The sequence below is a fragment of the Montipora foliosa genome, chromosome 2 (genome assembly GCF_036669935.1).
Source record: "Montipora foliosa isolate CH-2021 chromosome 2, ASM3666993v2, whole genome shotgun sequence".
Taxonomy (NCBI): Eukaryota; Metazoa; Cnidaria; class Anthozoa; order Scleractinia; family Acroporidae; genus Montipora; species Montipora foliosa.
Window position 1 is genome coordinate 30,130,173 of NC_090870.1, and position 14,890 is coordinate 30,145,062.

Below are 14,890 nucleotides of genomic sequence, written 5' to 3' on the forward strand. Positions count from 1 at the left end.
GATGTAGCCTCGTTTCCATGCTAATATTGTATGAGACGTGTCTTAATCCCCCGTGAATCGTGCCGGTGCGGGTCACAAAGTCGCCGACAACATTTTTCATGTTCACTAAGGTCCCCTCAACAGATCTAGACCAGTGGCTTGCTTTAAGCATTAATTTCCCACGGGGCTTAATTTTACGACACGGGTGCATGTTCGTCGAGGACTTGTTTGAACAAGCCAGACCAATGAGACCAATATCATCGATGTTTTCGAAAATTTAAGAGCTGTTCCATGGAATTGGAGCATGTGTTCCCGTGAAAGTACTATTAAAGAAAGAAATGTTTATTTGGCGCGCGGGTTATAGACGAAACACTGAAAGTGACTCTCGCACTTATCAGGACCATTTAAACAATTGCTTAAATTACTTCATATAAACATTTCTAGGTGAGGCCTTCATTGCCTGGTTAGTATGCAATTAATTTAAAGCAAATACCAAGAGTTCGTACAAAACTGATGGGGTTCTGTTTGTTTCAATCCTCGAACAAACCAAAACAAGCACACCTCAGCTTTTGACAAGGACACTTCACAAGTTTATTACACCCGAGCCATTAAGTTTTCCTTTTACACACTTCCCTTTTCTTTTGTTGTGTGTTTGGCAGATTTTTACTTCAGCGCTTGAAAAGCTTCTAGGCACTAACAATAAATATATGAACGGATAAAAAATCCACCAGCGAAAAGAACTGTAACATTGAAATAGACACCGACTACTTCCCATGTATTTTATCGTAAGTGGTGATTCATTACTAATTTCTCATGAATGTTTACTCTACCTATATGGTTACGTTTTTGTTTTGGCCAAAGTGGATTTTACATTTTACAGTCAATGTAAAATGATTGCTGAGCAAAACTGCTCAACATTGGAAATGACTACGCTGTATGCCGCATGACTACAAGAAAAGTTAGCTGCTTCTGCTTATGTTGACTGGTTAAACTTGAGAAAGTCCTTAACATCTTCTGCCGAGCCTATGAAGATTGGACATCTTTCATGAAGCGTTTTTGGCTTAACATCCAAGACTGGTTGAACGCCATCACTAGCCATTCCACCTGCTTGCTCAATGATATATGCCATAGGCGCACATTCATACAACAACCGCAACTGCAAAAGAATAATTATTGAAAGTTAATGAGTTTGAAGGGGCAATGTGATGCTGTTTCTGGAATTAATGCCTTGCATTGAAAGACTGGGGCATTAATATGCCCCATGGAAAAAATTGGATGCAAATATGCTTCATCTCACCATCATCGATATCAGCTGAGCTCAGTTTCAAGTTGCATTCCTTTTAATAGCTGCACACTAAACTGCCCTTGGAACGTCTTTGAATTATTTTAGACATTCTACAGTGAACTATTTACAGCAATTAGTATGGGACGAATAATTTTGGTAAGGGCTGTCTCCATTTTAGGTATTCCCTCTTTTTCTTGTAACAGACTTTTCCCTGTAGAGACTATTTCTGTTTCCACTCGTGCTGTTGCTTGACCAATCCACAAGGCCAATACATGCAAGCCTTTACTAGCTGACAAAAAGCAAGAGTTTTACTATCGGTATAGCATATCTAGTTTCACAGGTAAAAAAAGTACACAGGCCTTAAATCTGATGCCATTTCAATCAAAGGTTCAAAGTCTTTGAATGAAATACAAAAACGTTTCAAAGTAAAGCTATCACTCTCACGCCTTTAATACATCCATTATTGTGTGAAAATGCCACATGTAAAACTTTAAACTTAAGGAAGAGCTTAAGGTCTGATAGGTGTTACCTTTCCTCTGGGATTCTTCTTGTTTCCAGGATACATAAATATCCCTCCATACACCAATGTTCTGTGCATATCTGATACCATTGATCCTACATAACGCGCAGCATATGGAGTCTTTCCATCCTAAAACAAGCAATACAAGGATTAAAACACCGACCTTTTAAAGGAGAACGTCAAAATCTGCAATTTTTCCAACATTTTTTTTTTTGAAAAGCCTAACATAAGTAAAGTTAAGTTTGTGGAGTTATTTCTGCTCGTTTCCTGTTTTTTTTGCGAGAAAATTACGTTCGAAGTTCGGCTTTTCCCGCTTTTTCGGCCTTTTCAGTGCGGGCTCAAAAACTACATCACCAGCCTGCTGTGACGTATGACATGGGAAACAAAGATTTCGTAATCAACAGAAACAAGGTAAACACAAGTGCTGCTGTGGATATTTTCTTCGTTGGTTTGCTGTTTCTTCGGACTCAATATTCAGTTCTCCTTAAAGTCTCAAACTTCAGTTAAGCCATATGATTTTCTATACTACACACAGACTGGACCCCAGATGGCTCAATAGCTCAATGGAAGAGCAGTGCAATTACATGCTCAAGCCTGGGCTTTTCAGGTTTCTGGACAACTACCGGTGGTTACTTCAGTAACTGCGATGACCCTTTGCTAACTAAGAAACTTGTTTTATCACCAAAATTCAAGTTGACTTTATGAATTATATACCAGTATGTTATTCCATTGCAAAAAACTCTTCGGGGGATTTGAGCACGTCAATTTTTTTGCCAATGATGATGGTAAATTTGTGTACAATTTACTGCTTTTTTTTTAAAGGACTTTTTAGACAATGCCTTTTAGTAGCATCTGGACAGTTTTCTGTGGACCAGTGCACTGTATTGATCTTCAGCCTTCAATCTTCAATGGCTGATGACCAAGTACACTTGCCCAGTTATATCCTATCATTCAAGGGCACACTTGTTATTAATTCTTCACATGTGATATCATATCTGTGTCAAAGTGCATGATTGGCCAAAATTGACTGGCCAGTAGAATTAGACGTTTTTCTTTTTTTCTTAAGTCAAAGATTGATTGGGAACAGGGATGGCGCAGTGGTGAGAGCACTCGCCTCCCACCAGCGTGGCCTGGTTTTGAATTGGAGTCCTAAGCTTGGCATTACATATGGGTAAAGTTTTCTGGTTCTCTACTCTGCTCCAAGAGGCTTTTCTCTGAGTACTCCGGTTTTTACCTCTCCTCAAAAACCACATGTGCCCTACCACTAAATACATTTGTACAGCTGACACTTATCATCATCATCATCATCATCATCATCATCATCATCATTATTATTATTATTAAGAATCAGAAGATGTAAAATGGACTTAACTAATGTAGACATTGATATACAAAATTCAGCCATTTCATAAACATTTTTATCGATTATAATTTATGTATATATATATATATATATACATATATATATATATACATATGACTTTACACAAGTTTAGGTTTCACGAGTAACCATCGTTTAATGCATTAAACGATGGTTACTCGTGAAACCTAAACTTGTGTAAAGTCATAGTTATTGCTCCTCAATCAATTGAGTTGAGCGCTCTACGAAATACGTTCTACTCAAAAGAAGAAATTATATATATACATATATATATATATATTTTATTCGTTCTTGTTTATTGGGAATAGTTTTTTAGATTTGTGATTGCTTTATATACTTATAGATATATTTGTAAACATTTTTATTCGAATTAAAAATGAAGTTATTAATAATAATAATAATGATAATAATAATAATAATAATAACATGTACATATATATTTTTGTTTTTTTGTTTATTGCTTGTGTAAATGAACAATGAACTTGAACTGTTTTTTATAATTGGAACAGAGTATTTTTTATGTTGTTAATAATTTCTGTATTAACTGACTGATTTTCAATAAAGGTTATGCTATTGTTATTATTATGCAGTATGTAGTACGTAAGTATGCTTACAAATATAAGTAGGAAAAGGCACTATTGTGTAACAATCCCTACTGTTAAACCTATTTACAAACCAATTGGTAATAACTAACGAACCAACATTTGAGAAAGGAACAAGAATTTATATTCCTTAATAACTCGTCGAAACCTTGAATGACCTTGCTATGTTTAGGGTGTACGATAAAACTGCCTTCTGCATATTAAACAAAACCTGGTTCCCTCTATCCAAACCTAAAAACTTCCTAACTTTCTCCGCCGTCTCCATAGAGTAGCCTCCTAGTACATCAACTATCACATTAAACTGTGTGATAGTGTGGCCGGGGAACTGTTGGCGCATCTCCCATCTCAACGGCGCATACTTGTCAGTTTTCTCCTGTTCCTTCTGTTCTCTGTTGGAAACCCAAGGGCAGCTCATCTCAATAAGGATCACCTTCTTCTCCTTTCTGTCCACAATTCTCGCATCAATTCTGTTAGCCCTGACTTCCGTATTTTCAGCAAATACTGGGACATCCCAGTACGCGCACGCTCGGTCATTCTTGTACTCGGGTTTAGGTGAGACTGGAGAGTACCAAGGGGGGATACACTGGATAAGATCTAAGTTTTTCAGGAACTCGAAGAAAAGGATTTTCAAGGCTGCATTGTGTCTCTGCATGTACTTAGTCTGTGCCAAGGTACCACATCCGCTAATCACGTGGGCCATAGATTCAGGCCCTTTTCCACACATACGACACGTGGTATCCGAGGTGGTCAGCGTCTTCGTCTTGCTCTGGTGGTACAGCTTAGTGGGGAGTAATTGCTGGTATAACTCATAGATTCCAGCAACAGTATGCACAGGTGCAGACTTCCACTTACTAAGCCAAGTGAAGCAGTCAATAACTTTGTTATCATCCCATCTTTCTCCGAACAGCTTTCCTTGCCACCTCTGCTCTCTTACTTCCCTCATGCTTCTCTCTTCTTCTCTCGCTCGTAATGTTCTCCCTACTCCTTTAACATGTGATTCCTCACCCGAGTCAGTTTGCAACGCTTTGGGATCTGGGTATGCAAGGTCCAGAGTAATGTCCATTTCCAAAGCAAATTTCTTGGCATCCTTTACGAGTGATCTTCTTCCTGCTCGTTCGCACTTCTCTTCAAACTCGCGCACTAAACTCATCGTTCGATCTTCGTTTGCGTACAGCTTTATTGTGGTCTTGACTTTGGTCTGCTTATACAGGCTCTCAAATGACTTCAGTCCCCGGCCTCCACACTTCCTTGGTAGGTATAGCAACTCGGTTGAACCGGGTGGATGGTAGCCTCCATTCTCTTTGATGATCTTGCGAGCTTCGCGATCGAGTTGTTGTAGATCTGCGAGCGGCCATGTTAGTGTCCACATAGGGTAGGTGACAACTGGTAGTGCGTATTGATTAGATGCTAAGACTTTGTGGAAGTCCGATAGGGGGCTCGACCATATAATTGACAGTCTCTGCAAGCAAACCTTTGAAGCTCCGCACAGAACAGAGCTGTCCTCTTGCTTAGAATTTTCTAAAACACCCAAAAACTTGTAAGTTTCTCCCTTCTTCAGATTTTGTATGACCTGCCTTTCTCCGATGGCAGTGCCTCCCAAACTGCTGTCCAATGAACCTCTCCTAACATGAGCTGTAGAACACTTCTTCTCGTTCCACTCCAAACCGACATCTGCCATGGCTTCTTTAACTGTCTTCATTACTCTCTCAAGTTTATCCTTCGACGCTGCATATATCTTCATATCATCTATGTATAGCAAGTGCGTAATCTTGCCACTCAGTGGTCTTGACAGCTTGTATCCTTCCGATGCTTTCAACTTCCAAGATATTGGGTTAAGGCATAAAGTGAACAACCTCGGACATAAAGCGTCGCCCTGTGGAAGGCCTTTGTTGAACCTTATGACGTCAGAGGTTTCATACCCTTCCTTTGTTCTGGCCGTGACCTTCGTATTCCAGCTTTCACACAGTCTCGCCACTGTTCTGCACATTATTATTATTATTATTATTATTATTATTATTTCGTTCATTCACATGATATGTTTTTAACGTGGTTTGTAAACTAGGCATCAAGAAACGACCTATGGCCTTGTCTGGTGTTCTTCTCAAGATTCTTGCCGTTCCCAAGAAGGAGGCTTTTTGTAGCAATAACGTGCAATCTAGTCCAATTTTCTTCAACGATGTTTTCTAATTTTTGCTGAACGTTCCTAGAGCACCAATGACAATTGGTACGACAATTACTTTTCGGCAGCTCCAGATTTTCCCAATCTCTCTTTTTAATTCTTGGTATTTTTCCATTTTCTCTTGTTCTTTTTCCAGCACTCTTGTATCAAAAGGGCACGCGATATCTATCGCATAACATAATCTTTCTATCTTATCAAGAAGAACTACATCAGGTCTGTTATGCTCAATTTGATGGTCTGCTTGAATTCGGAAGTCCCCTAACAACTTTACTTGATCGTTTTCTATACCTCCTTCAGGATCATGATCATAGCACTTGTCTTTGCATGGGATGTTGAATTTCTGACAGAGTCTCCAACGGATAACTTGGCCCACCTTATCATGTCGCCACATTTTATACTCTCTTTGCACCAATTTCTTACATTCCGCTACAATATGACTTACGGTCTCTTCTCGTTCTCCACATAGCCGACACATCGGAGACACATCCTCTTTATCAATCCTGTTTTTAATGCTATTCGTCCGTAATGCTTGGTCTTGTGCAGCGGTTAGCAGTCCTTCAGTTTCTTTAGTTGTTCTGTCGCTGTTTCAAATTGCCCATGTAATGCTTTGTTAATTATCATTATTATTATTATTATCATTATCATTATCATTATCATTATTATTATTATTATTATTATTATTATTATTATTATTATTAAAGTGAATTCAATTCATGACCCTCATTTACACTAAGGCCATAAGTTGAAAATGTGTGCCTTGGCACTCAGTTAGTAGGAGGTATATGTACATGTATTTGCAGTATTGAAAACAGTTTCACTTGAGTTCTCACCTTAGGAAATTTAATTGATTCCAAATATTTAGTGACTGCATCATCAAACAAGCATGCATTTCCCTCGTTAATACTGTAAATTGGCTTGCCGCGTGGCTTCATCTTGATGCCAGGATTGGTTAAGACAAATTCTCCGATAGCCTGAAAAAAATAAATAAAACTAAAAATAACAGGCAACCATCATCAATAATTGACTCCTTTTCTCGAATCATTAGTTTAACACATATTCTGTTATTTGCCATTAGCCTGTTCCAGACAATTTGAAATTGACACGGCAAGCTGACCAAACTAATTCTACAAAAGAGAGTTGCTTCAAGTGAGCAGAAAAAGAGAGTGGGGAAAGGAGGCTTTCTGTTTAACACTTTCCTTCACTTTCCTATCTGCTCTCTTGCAACAGGTTTCTCTGCTCCTGACAATTTGAATGCATGGAACAGTCAAAACAAGCCACTAACTCAGGGGTTTCAATAGCTTTTGAAGTAGATGCATGAGCTAATCAGTTTAAGCGGTGGTCAATCTAAAATCCCTTGTCTTTTTACAAGGTTTTGAGTGAAAATCAAGGCAGCGTAGCCGGTGGTGAGAGGCAAATTTCTGACTGGCTTCTAATGAAACCCCTGCTACATGCAACTCACAGGTAAGGTTGAAAGAGTTGCAAGACCATTTTTTATTACTTTATTCCTGGATCATTCAAAATAATGAATGACCTGGTTGCCCCTGTGTGCCTCTCCTACAGGTGTCTCACCGGTTTTCTCTTTTCTCCACAAAAATCAACATTTTCTTTTCTTTTTTGTTTGACTTTACTAGCAGTGTCCCAAATAACTTGCTTAAGCACTGAATCAATGTTATTACTCAGCTTATCCAATGCTTACTGGATCAAGTGTAAATCCATTCACTCCATTGCCTGTAGAGATTACAACCATAGTTGCACTACCAAACAAAGCATATCCAGCGGCTACAAACTTGCGGCCTGGTTGAAGGGCATCTACTGTTGATGGAGGACCATCATGTTCCTACAATGATTATTAAAACACCATTGGATAGTTTTAAAACATTATTAAAAAAAAGCTTTAATTTTCACAACATTTTCAACAAAACCAATATAGAGAATGACAATCAATGATGTCAACATTGAACAACCATTCACATCAACAACAACAATAACAACAACATTAAAAAATAATAGCAAGAATGTTATTATAATAGTAATAATAATGATAATAACACAATAGGAAAATCAGCCAGATACATGTGTATTACTCTAACACGTTAAGATACACTGGAATGGACTCTTATTGATATGGCTGTGCCATACAGACCAGAATATCATCAGAATATCATGTATTGTTTTCAATAAAATCTATCTATCTATCTAATAATGATAATGATAATAATAATTACTAATACCGGCAGTCATCTTACAAGGGAATGCATAATACATGTATTATATGATATGGATAAGTGACAGCAGCCCAGACAGGAGAGTCCTCAAAGAATCACTCAGGAAAATGGGGATGTCAGCCACATAACTTAAGGTTGTCTTATCAAAACACAGGCAAAGCAAAGATCATAAGGAAGTCTTTGATACCTGAGAACAAGTCAGAAAGGTAGGAAATGAGCAGATAGCGTAGGGCATCCCAGATAACACTCAACTCAAACCAGAAGGGACATGTCACATGACTATATGCAACCTAAAGAACCGCAAAAAGTACTTGGTTTAGTTCATTGTCGTCAAGGAGACTACGAGCGATGGTGTCACAGCAAATGGGACTTCGAAAAAGTGGCTAAAGCCAAAGCGGAATGAGAAGAAACCACTGACAGCCCAAAAGATTATAGAAGAATGCAATGACATATTTGAGGGTGAACTGGGGACCCTTGAAGGAAAACAACACTTCAATTTTGACCTAACAATGCCGTCAAATATTGTCCCGTCATGATGAGTTCCATTTGCTGTAGAGCCAAAGCTCAAAGCAGAGCTAGAGAGACAGACAAACATCCAGGTTCTGATGCCTGTTGATGAGCCCACTGACTGGGTGAACAACCCAGGCTAGTACTCGCAACAAAGGAGTCCAGGGACTTGAGACTCTGTTTGGACCCACAACAGATGAACAAAGGGCTCAAGAGAGAGAGATACCCCCTCCCTGTCATTGACAATGTACTTCCAGATCTCTCACAAGCAAAAGTCTTGACCAAGGTGGATGCTGGCATGTCCAACTCGATGACAAGTCAAGCAAACTGACAACCTTGGACACACCTTATGGGAGGTTTTGATGGAGATGACTTCCCTTTGGAGTAAGTGTGGCCAGTGAAATATTCCAAAAGAGGCTGAACCAAGTGCTTGATCAACTAGATGGGTTGCTGACTGTCCATGCATGATGACATGGTTATCTCTGGAGTAAGAGATACTGAAGAAGAAGCAACAGCCGACCACAACAGAACACTGCAGCAATTCCTGCAGCGTTGCAGACAAAGAGGAGTAAAGCTGAATAAGAAGAAACTGAACCTCCTAGTGTGCAAAGAGATCCCCTACATGGGACACCTGGTTACAGCAAGGTCTCAAACCAGATCCAGAAATGATCAAAGCAGTGCACAATATGCCCAAACCTGGCAACGTTAAAGCTGTGAGAAGATTCTGTGGTTTTGTGAACTATCTGTCCAAGTTCTTGCCTCGTTTAGCAAAAGTGCTAGACACCATACAAAAATTAACGCGCAAAGAAGCAGCATGGCAGTGGAAACATGAGCATGATGCAAATTTTGGAAAAGTCAAAGAGCTTGTGACACAGGCACCCTTGCTGAAATGTTATGATCTCAAAGAAGAACTCACTGTCCAATGAGACGCAAGTCACAAGGGACTTGGGGCTGCCCTTATGCAAAATAGGAAACCAGTGGCATTTACAAGCCGTGTTCTTACAGAGCCAGAAATCCGCGACGCCCAGATAGAAAAGGAAATGCTGGCAGTACTCTTTGCACTCCAGAAATTTGATCAGTATATGTACAGCCATACTGTGACAGTCCAGAGTGACCACAAGCTGCTTGCAGCAATCTCTATGAAGCCACTACAAACTGCACCTAAGAGGCTCCAGCGGATGCTTTTGAAGATTCAGAAGTACGACGTCACAACTGTCTATAAGCAAGGTCCGGAAATGTATCTTGCTGACACCCTAAGCAGGGCATTTCTACCCACCACAAAGAACACGCAAGGAGAATTTGAACGTGTAAATGCTGTTAAACTACACTGAACTGCCTGATGAGAGACTTGAGGAGCTGAGAGCCAGCACCCGTGACAATGAAGTTTTACAACAGCTAAAAGAGGTGATCCATACTGGTTGGCCAGAAATGAAGCAGCGGCTCCCAGCTGTCCCAGTCCCCTACTTCAGTTTCAGGGATGAGATGAGTGTCTATGATGGTCTTGTCTATGATTGTCTTTTTTCCAAGGAGAGTGTCTCCTCATACCCAAGACCAAAGGTGAAGAAATGCATTCACAGTTCTTCTATAGGCATGAATGGATGTCTAACAGTGTTCCAGATAAGAGTCGGGTCTCGGGTCAATAACCTGACAAAGAAGTCTTCCTGACCAGACAGATGACATGTAAATATTCAGTTAAATATTACAAAAAAATTAAAAAACGAAAGACAGAAGTTTCTTGCCGAAAAAGTGCGTTGTTGAATTCTGAAAGTGACGGACGATTAACATTCTTCCCGATAGTTCATTCAATGTGAACAAGAACCTAGCACGTGATAAATTTTTTCCTTTTGACAGAACATCCTGACCTTTCCCTTGATTCATGAAAGTTGGAGACTGCAGCAATTTTAGTGTCTTTACGATCGATTGTCTTCAATCTTTCGCTGAGAATTCGAAATTCTGAGTTTTACATAAAAACCACATTAAATTAATTTTTTTTTTCATCAGTCTTTTGGCTTGCCTTTTACTGTTAACTCCCGGCTTTTGCAATATTTCTTTTTGGTGCAAATGTAAGGCCAATGAAATTTTTGACCTAGCATCAGATTAGAATGAAAAAAAGAGGAGTTATGAAGCGGAAAAAATATGTTCAGCCTTTCCTTAGTATGTGGAATAAACATTTGCTTAGTGCAACTGCAAGACATTTTTTTTTCTTGCAACTGCAAGACATGCATGACATGCAGGAAAACATCCGTCAGAGCAATTGGCAGTTTAATTTTTTTGCAGACTATTTAACTTAAAGAAAAAACGAGTGAGTTTTACTCAAGGGCGTGTTTTGTTATAGCCTGAAAGCAGGCTCTTCCATTCAAATGGCGCACGGTCGAAATGTAGGGGCTTGGTTTCTAGTTTTGAAACTGGCTAGTTTTGTTATCTTTAAACCGAATTTATTACCAAAGCTTAAAAAATGTAAAAGACCTCAAAATGGGACAGGACATTACAAAATAATTAAAGTGCCACTACGATGAAAATTTTGCTTGTCCTTTTTTCTTTAGATTTTGAAAATAGACGTACTAAATAGGTATCATGCCAATTTTTACCTAAAATTCCCTCGGAAAGTATGATTATTGTAACGTAGTTTTTCGGTTTTCGCTGTCCGCCATTACTCGGACTGCAAATGACCGTGAGCAAGGAAAAGGATTGGGTCTAGCTGGATTGCCTGGGGTCTGACGTCATATGCGCAATGCTCAAAATAAACGCGGCTAATTTCCCATGCCATCTATGACAAGTGTGAGATCACCGAGTTGCTTTTTGCTGATATTATATAGTTTTACATTACTCCTTGATCGACTTGTTTGCTTTGTCAAACGCCCACGAAGCCAAGTCTTGCGTGAAGACCGCTTACAAAATAATCACAGGCTTCTCCAATGCCGTCCGAGTAATGGCGGACAGATTTTTAGCGGTTTTTGGCTGGCTATTTCCCAACTTATCTAGCTTCTATCGTTCCAAATTTAAATGCATTGTATTATTTTGAACATATTCACTTAATTGACGACGAAAAAATTCGAAAAGAAAATTAAAAATTTTTGTCATAGTGGCACTTTAAACGTGTGAACGTGTGACCAAAAAGGGCCACTGCTAGCACGACATCTGGGTGACCCCTCAAATGGTCTACATGACCCCCCACTTGCAAATTTTAACTGGAACGCTGTCTAAGAGCCAGAGAGTGCATGTTCTGGCATGGCATGACTGCAGAACCGAAGGAGTATGTCGCCCAGTGTGAAACATGCAGTAAATACATGTATGAGGTGAAACAACAAAAGGAGACCATGATGAGTCACGAAATTGCAGAATGTCCATGGGAGAAGATCAGTAAAGACCTGTGCACCATCAATGAGAAGAATAACCTGATCGTTGTTGATTATTCCTCAAACGGTTCGCAAGGAAAAAGTCACTACTTACGAGACGCGAAACCCAGCACCGTCATAAAGACAGCGACAACAGTCCACAGTTTGCACGCAAAAAATTTACCAGCTTTGCAAGCAAATGGGGTTTCGTGCACCGAACAGGGAATCCTGGACATCAACAAACAAATGGCAAAGCTGAAGCCACTGTAAAGGATGCACACCGACTACTGTGCAAGGCCAAGGCAACCAAAAACCAAAAGATATACACCTTGCAGTCCTAGCATTGCAAAATACCCCCACTGAATCAATGGGCACCAGTCCAGCCCAACGGTTGTTAGGCCAATGCTGTAAAACACAACTTCCCAACACCAAAGAGTTACTAACCCCACAGTCTGTGCATGTGGAAGCAGTTCAAAAGGAGAATAGAGCCAGACAGGCATGACAAGCAAAATATTACAAGGGTACCCGAGACCATACCCCCTAGGAAATAATAAAAAGACATGACATAAAATCATATGAGATTGAGTCAGCAAACGTGACCTCCTACCGTCGCAACAGAGTAGACCTAAAACAACAGCCCACACCCACTCCACCGCAGTCAACTGGTCCACATCTTCAGGACAAATCTCAGAGCAAAGAATCAAGTCAAACCTTAGCTGGGAACAACAGACCATTTAACCAACAATGTAAAGAGCAGCAACCCACACCTGCCGCTCTTCCTGTCACACAACGGCCCAAGAGGACCATAAGGAAGCCGGCATACCTTAAGGACTATGTTCCCTAAGGGGCTAGAGATTTGCCTAGAATGGACTTTGGACATAAGTTTGATGGTTGTTGGAGACCAGATTGTATTATTTTGCTTTGATATTGACATTTATACACAGTACTTACACATGTATCATTTCAGTCTTTAATTTTTCTATTCATTTTTTTTGTGACTTTACTTGTGTTAAAGTGGAACACTGATTATAGAACATTGATTTCAAAAGCATTATGGGAGCATTATGGGATGTTACGTGATAATAATAATAATAATAATAATTATTATTATTATTATTATTATTATTATTATGATTATCATAATAATAAATGATAAATACAGCACACTGGACACAGTCTCTGTGTTTTCTGGCACTCAACACAAAAACTACCACAAGATTACCTTCCTGGAAATTCCAAATATAGAACCAATGGCTGCAAGACAATCAATGTTTGAAGAACCATCCAGTGGGTCAAAAAACACCAGGTATTTGCCTTGCCTTTCAGTCTCAACCTCAATCACTTGCTCATCTTCCTCTGAAACCAGCAAGCAAGTTGAGTAGGAAGATTTCAACATGTTAATGAACAGTTCATTTGCCATGACATCCAGCTTTTGTTGCTGATCTCCTGATATATTAACATCTCCTGCAATGCCGTACCTGCAAAAATTAAAGGGAGCAGGGATGATGGAATGGTGAGATTACGCGCCTCCCATTAATGTGGATCACGTTCGATTCCTGGACGCGGCATCATAGGTGGGTTGAGCTTCTTGGTTCTTTACTTTGCTCCAAGAGGTGTTCCTCTGGGTACTCCGGTTTTCCTCTCTCCTCAAAAACCAACCTATGACTGTTTGATATGGAGTTCATTTGATTTGATTTGACAGAAAATGATTTGACTCCAGTCCATAAAATAATGGTCGCTTTGCCCGCCCCACCAGAGCACCTGACCTCTTTCAGGGGTCCAAAGTACAAAAGCGTGCAGGTCACGCTTGAATAGTCCAGTATTACAATATGAGCCGATGCGGGTAAATTTCTCGTATTCATGACTACAGTCGAGTCACGAAAGCTTGAATACACCGATACTCACAGCTTAGCTATTCCTGCCTTTCTTACAGCTGACGAAACTGCTTTGATAGCGCAACATATGGCGTTCAGAAGCTGAGTTAGGTCGCCTGTCGCTCCTGGAACTTTGCGTTGCTCTTCAAGGACGAAACGAGTCAGTGTCATACAATTTGTGTCTATTGAACCAGCCATGTTGAGAGCTTGGGATAACAAAAAGTATATAAGGTAAATGCCTAATTATTCATGCATCAAGGTTATGTTGGCAGAATTACAGCCAAATGTACAGTATCTACCTAATAGTATGTAAATGAGTCGAATTCCAAAGAAATTAACATGGAATGTTCTAAACAACTTCAGAGAGAAAACAACTGCAAGTGAAATATAAATGAGGGAAATGAGCCCTACATGAAACTAATCAAGTGTTGTGGATTAATCCTAATCCTAATCCTAGGCAAGATTTGGTAAATAATTAAGACCTCACCAATACAGCGTTGGGGTTATAAACTCAACCAGGACGCTATGTGGTTCGACGTGGCCGCGAATGAACGAGGAGGAGAAGGACTGAGAACCAACCACAAGACCCACCTACTTCACACCCCCTTTGTGCAAAGTGATACCTTTGCCGACTTATTGTGGATTATTTCATGATTTAATTTTTGTTTTGTTTTTTCAAAATAAAGCTTTTACCCTAACAAAAGGCTCTCTCCTGTTTCGTGACTCAAGGAATACGACAGGCGCTTTCTATTCGACTAAATGTTTCGAAAAAACCGGGTAAGGAATATTGAAATCAGAAAGTCGGAAAGTGGGTATACCTTGCAGTCCTTGCGAAGTGGTTCTTAGTTTATAACACTTCTATATTTAGGTTTCACTAATCCTAGAAGGTTGTAAAAATAGAAATAAAAAGAGAAATGAAACAAATAAATACAAATAGTTCTGAACTCGGAACAACGCGAAACACTTGTGGCCGAGTGTTCTATCAGGCGGTGAAGCCCTGGTG

General features: G+C 39.7%; 1 protein-coding gene across 1 annotated transcript; it reads right to left on the minus strand.

Annotated features, from left to right (window-relative positions):
• Window positions 1-546: 546 nt before the first annotated feature.
• LOC137992815 (fructose-1,6-bisphosphatase isozyme 2-like) lies at window positions 547-14,408 on the minus strand. The gene is made up of 7 exons (XM_068838347.1): window positions 14,300-14,408; window positions 13,919-14,095; window positions 13,236-13,491; window positions 7,643-7,783; window positions 6,777-6,917; window positions 1,794-1,913; window positions 547-1,135 (listed from the first exon to the last, which is right to left on the minus strand). The coding sequence occupies exons 2-7, from the start codon at window positions 14,083-14,085 to the stop codon at window positions 953-955; spliced, it is 1,008 nt and encodes a 335-aa protein (XP_068694448.1). The 5' UTR covers window positions 14,086-14,095; window positions 14,300-14,408; the 3' UTR covers window positions 547-952.
• Between the last annotated feature and the right edge of the window lie 482 nt (window positions 14,409-14,890).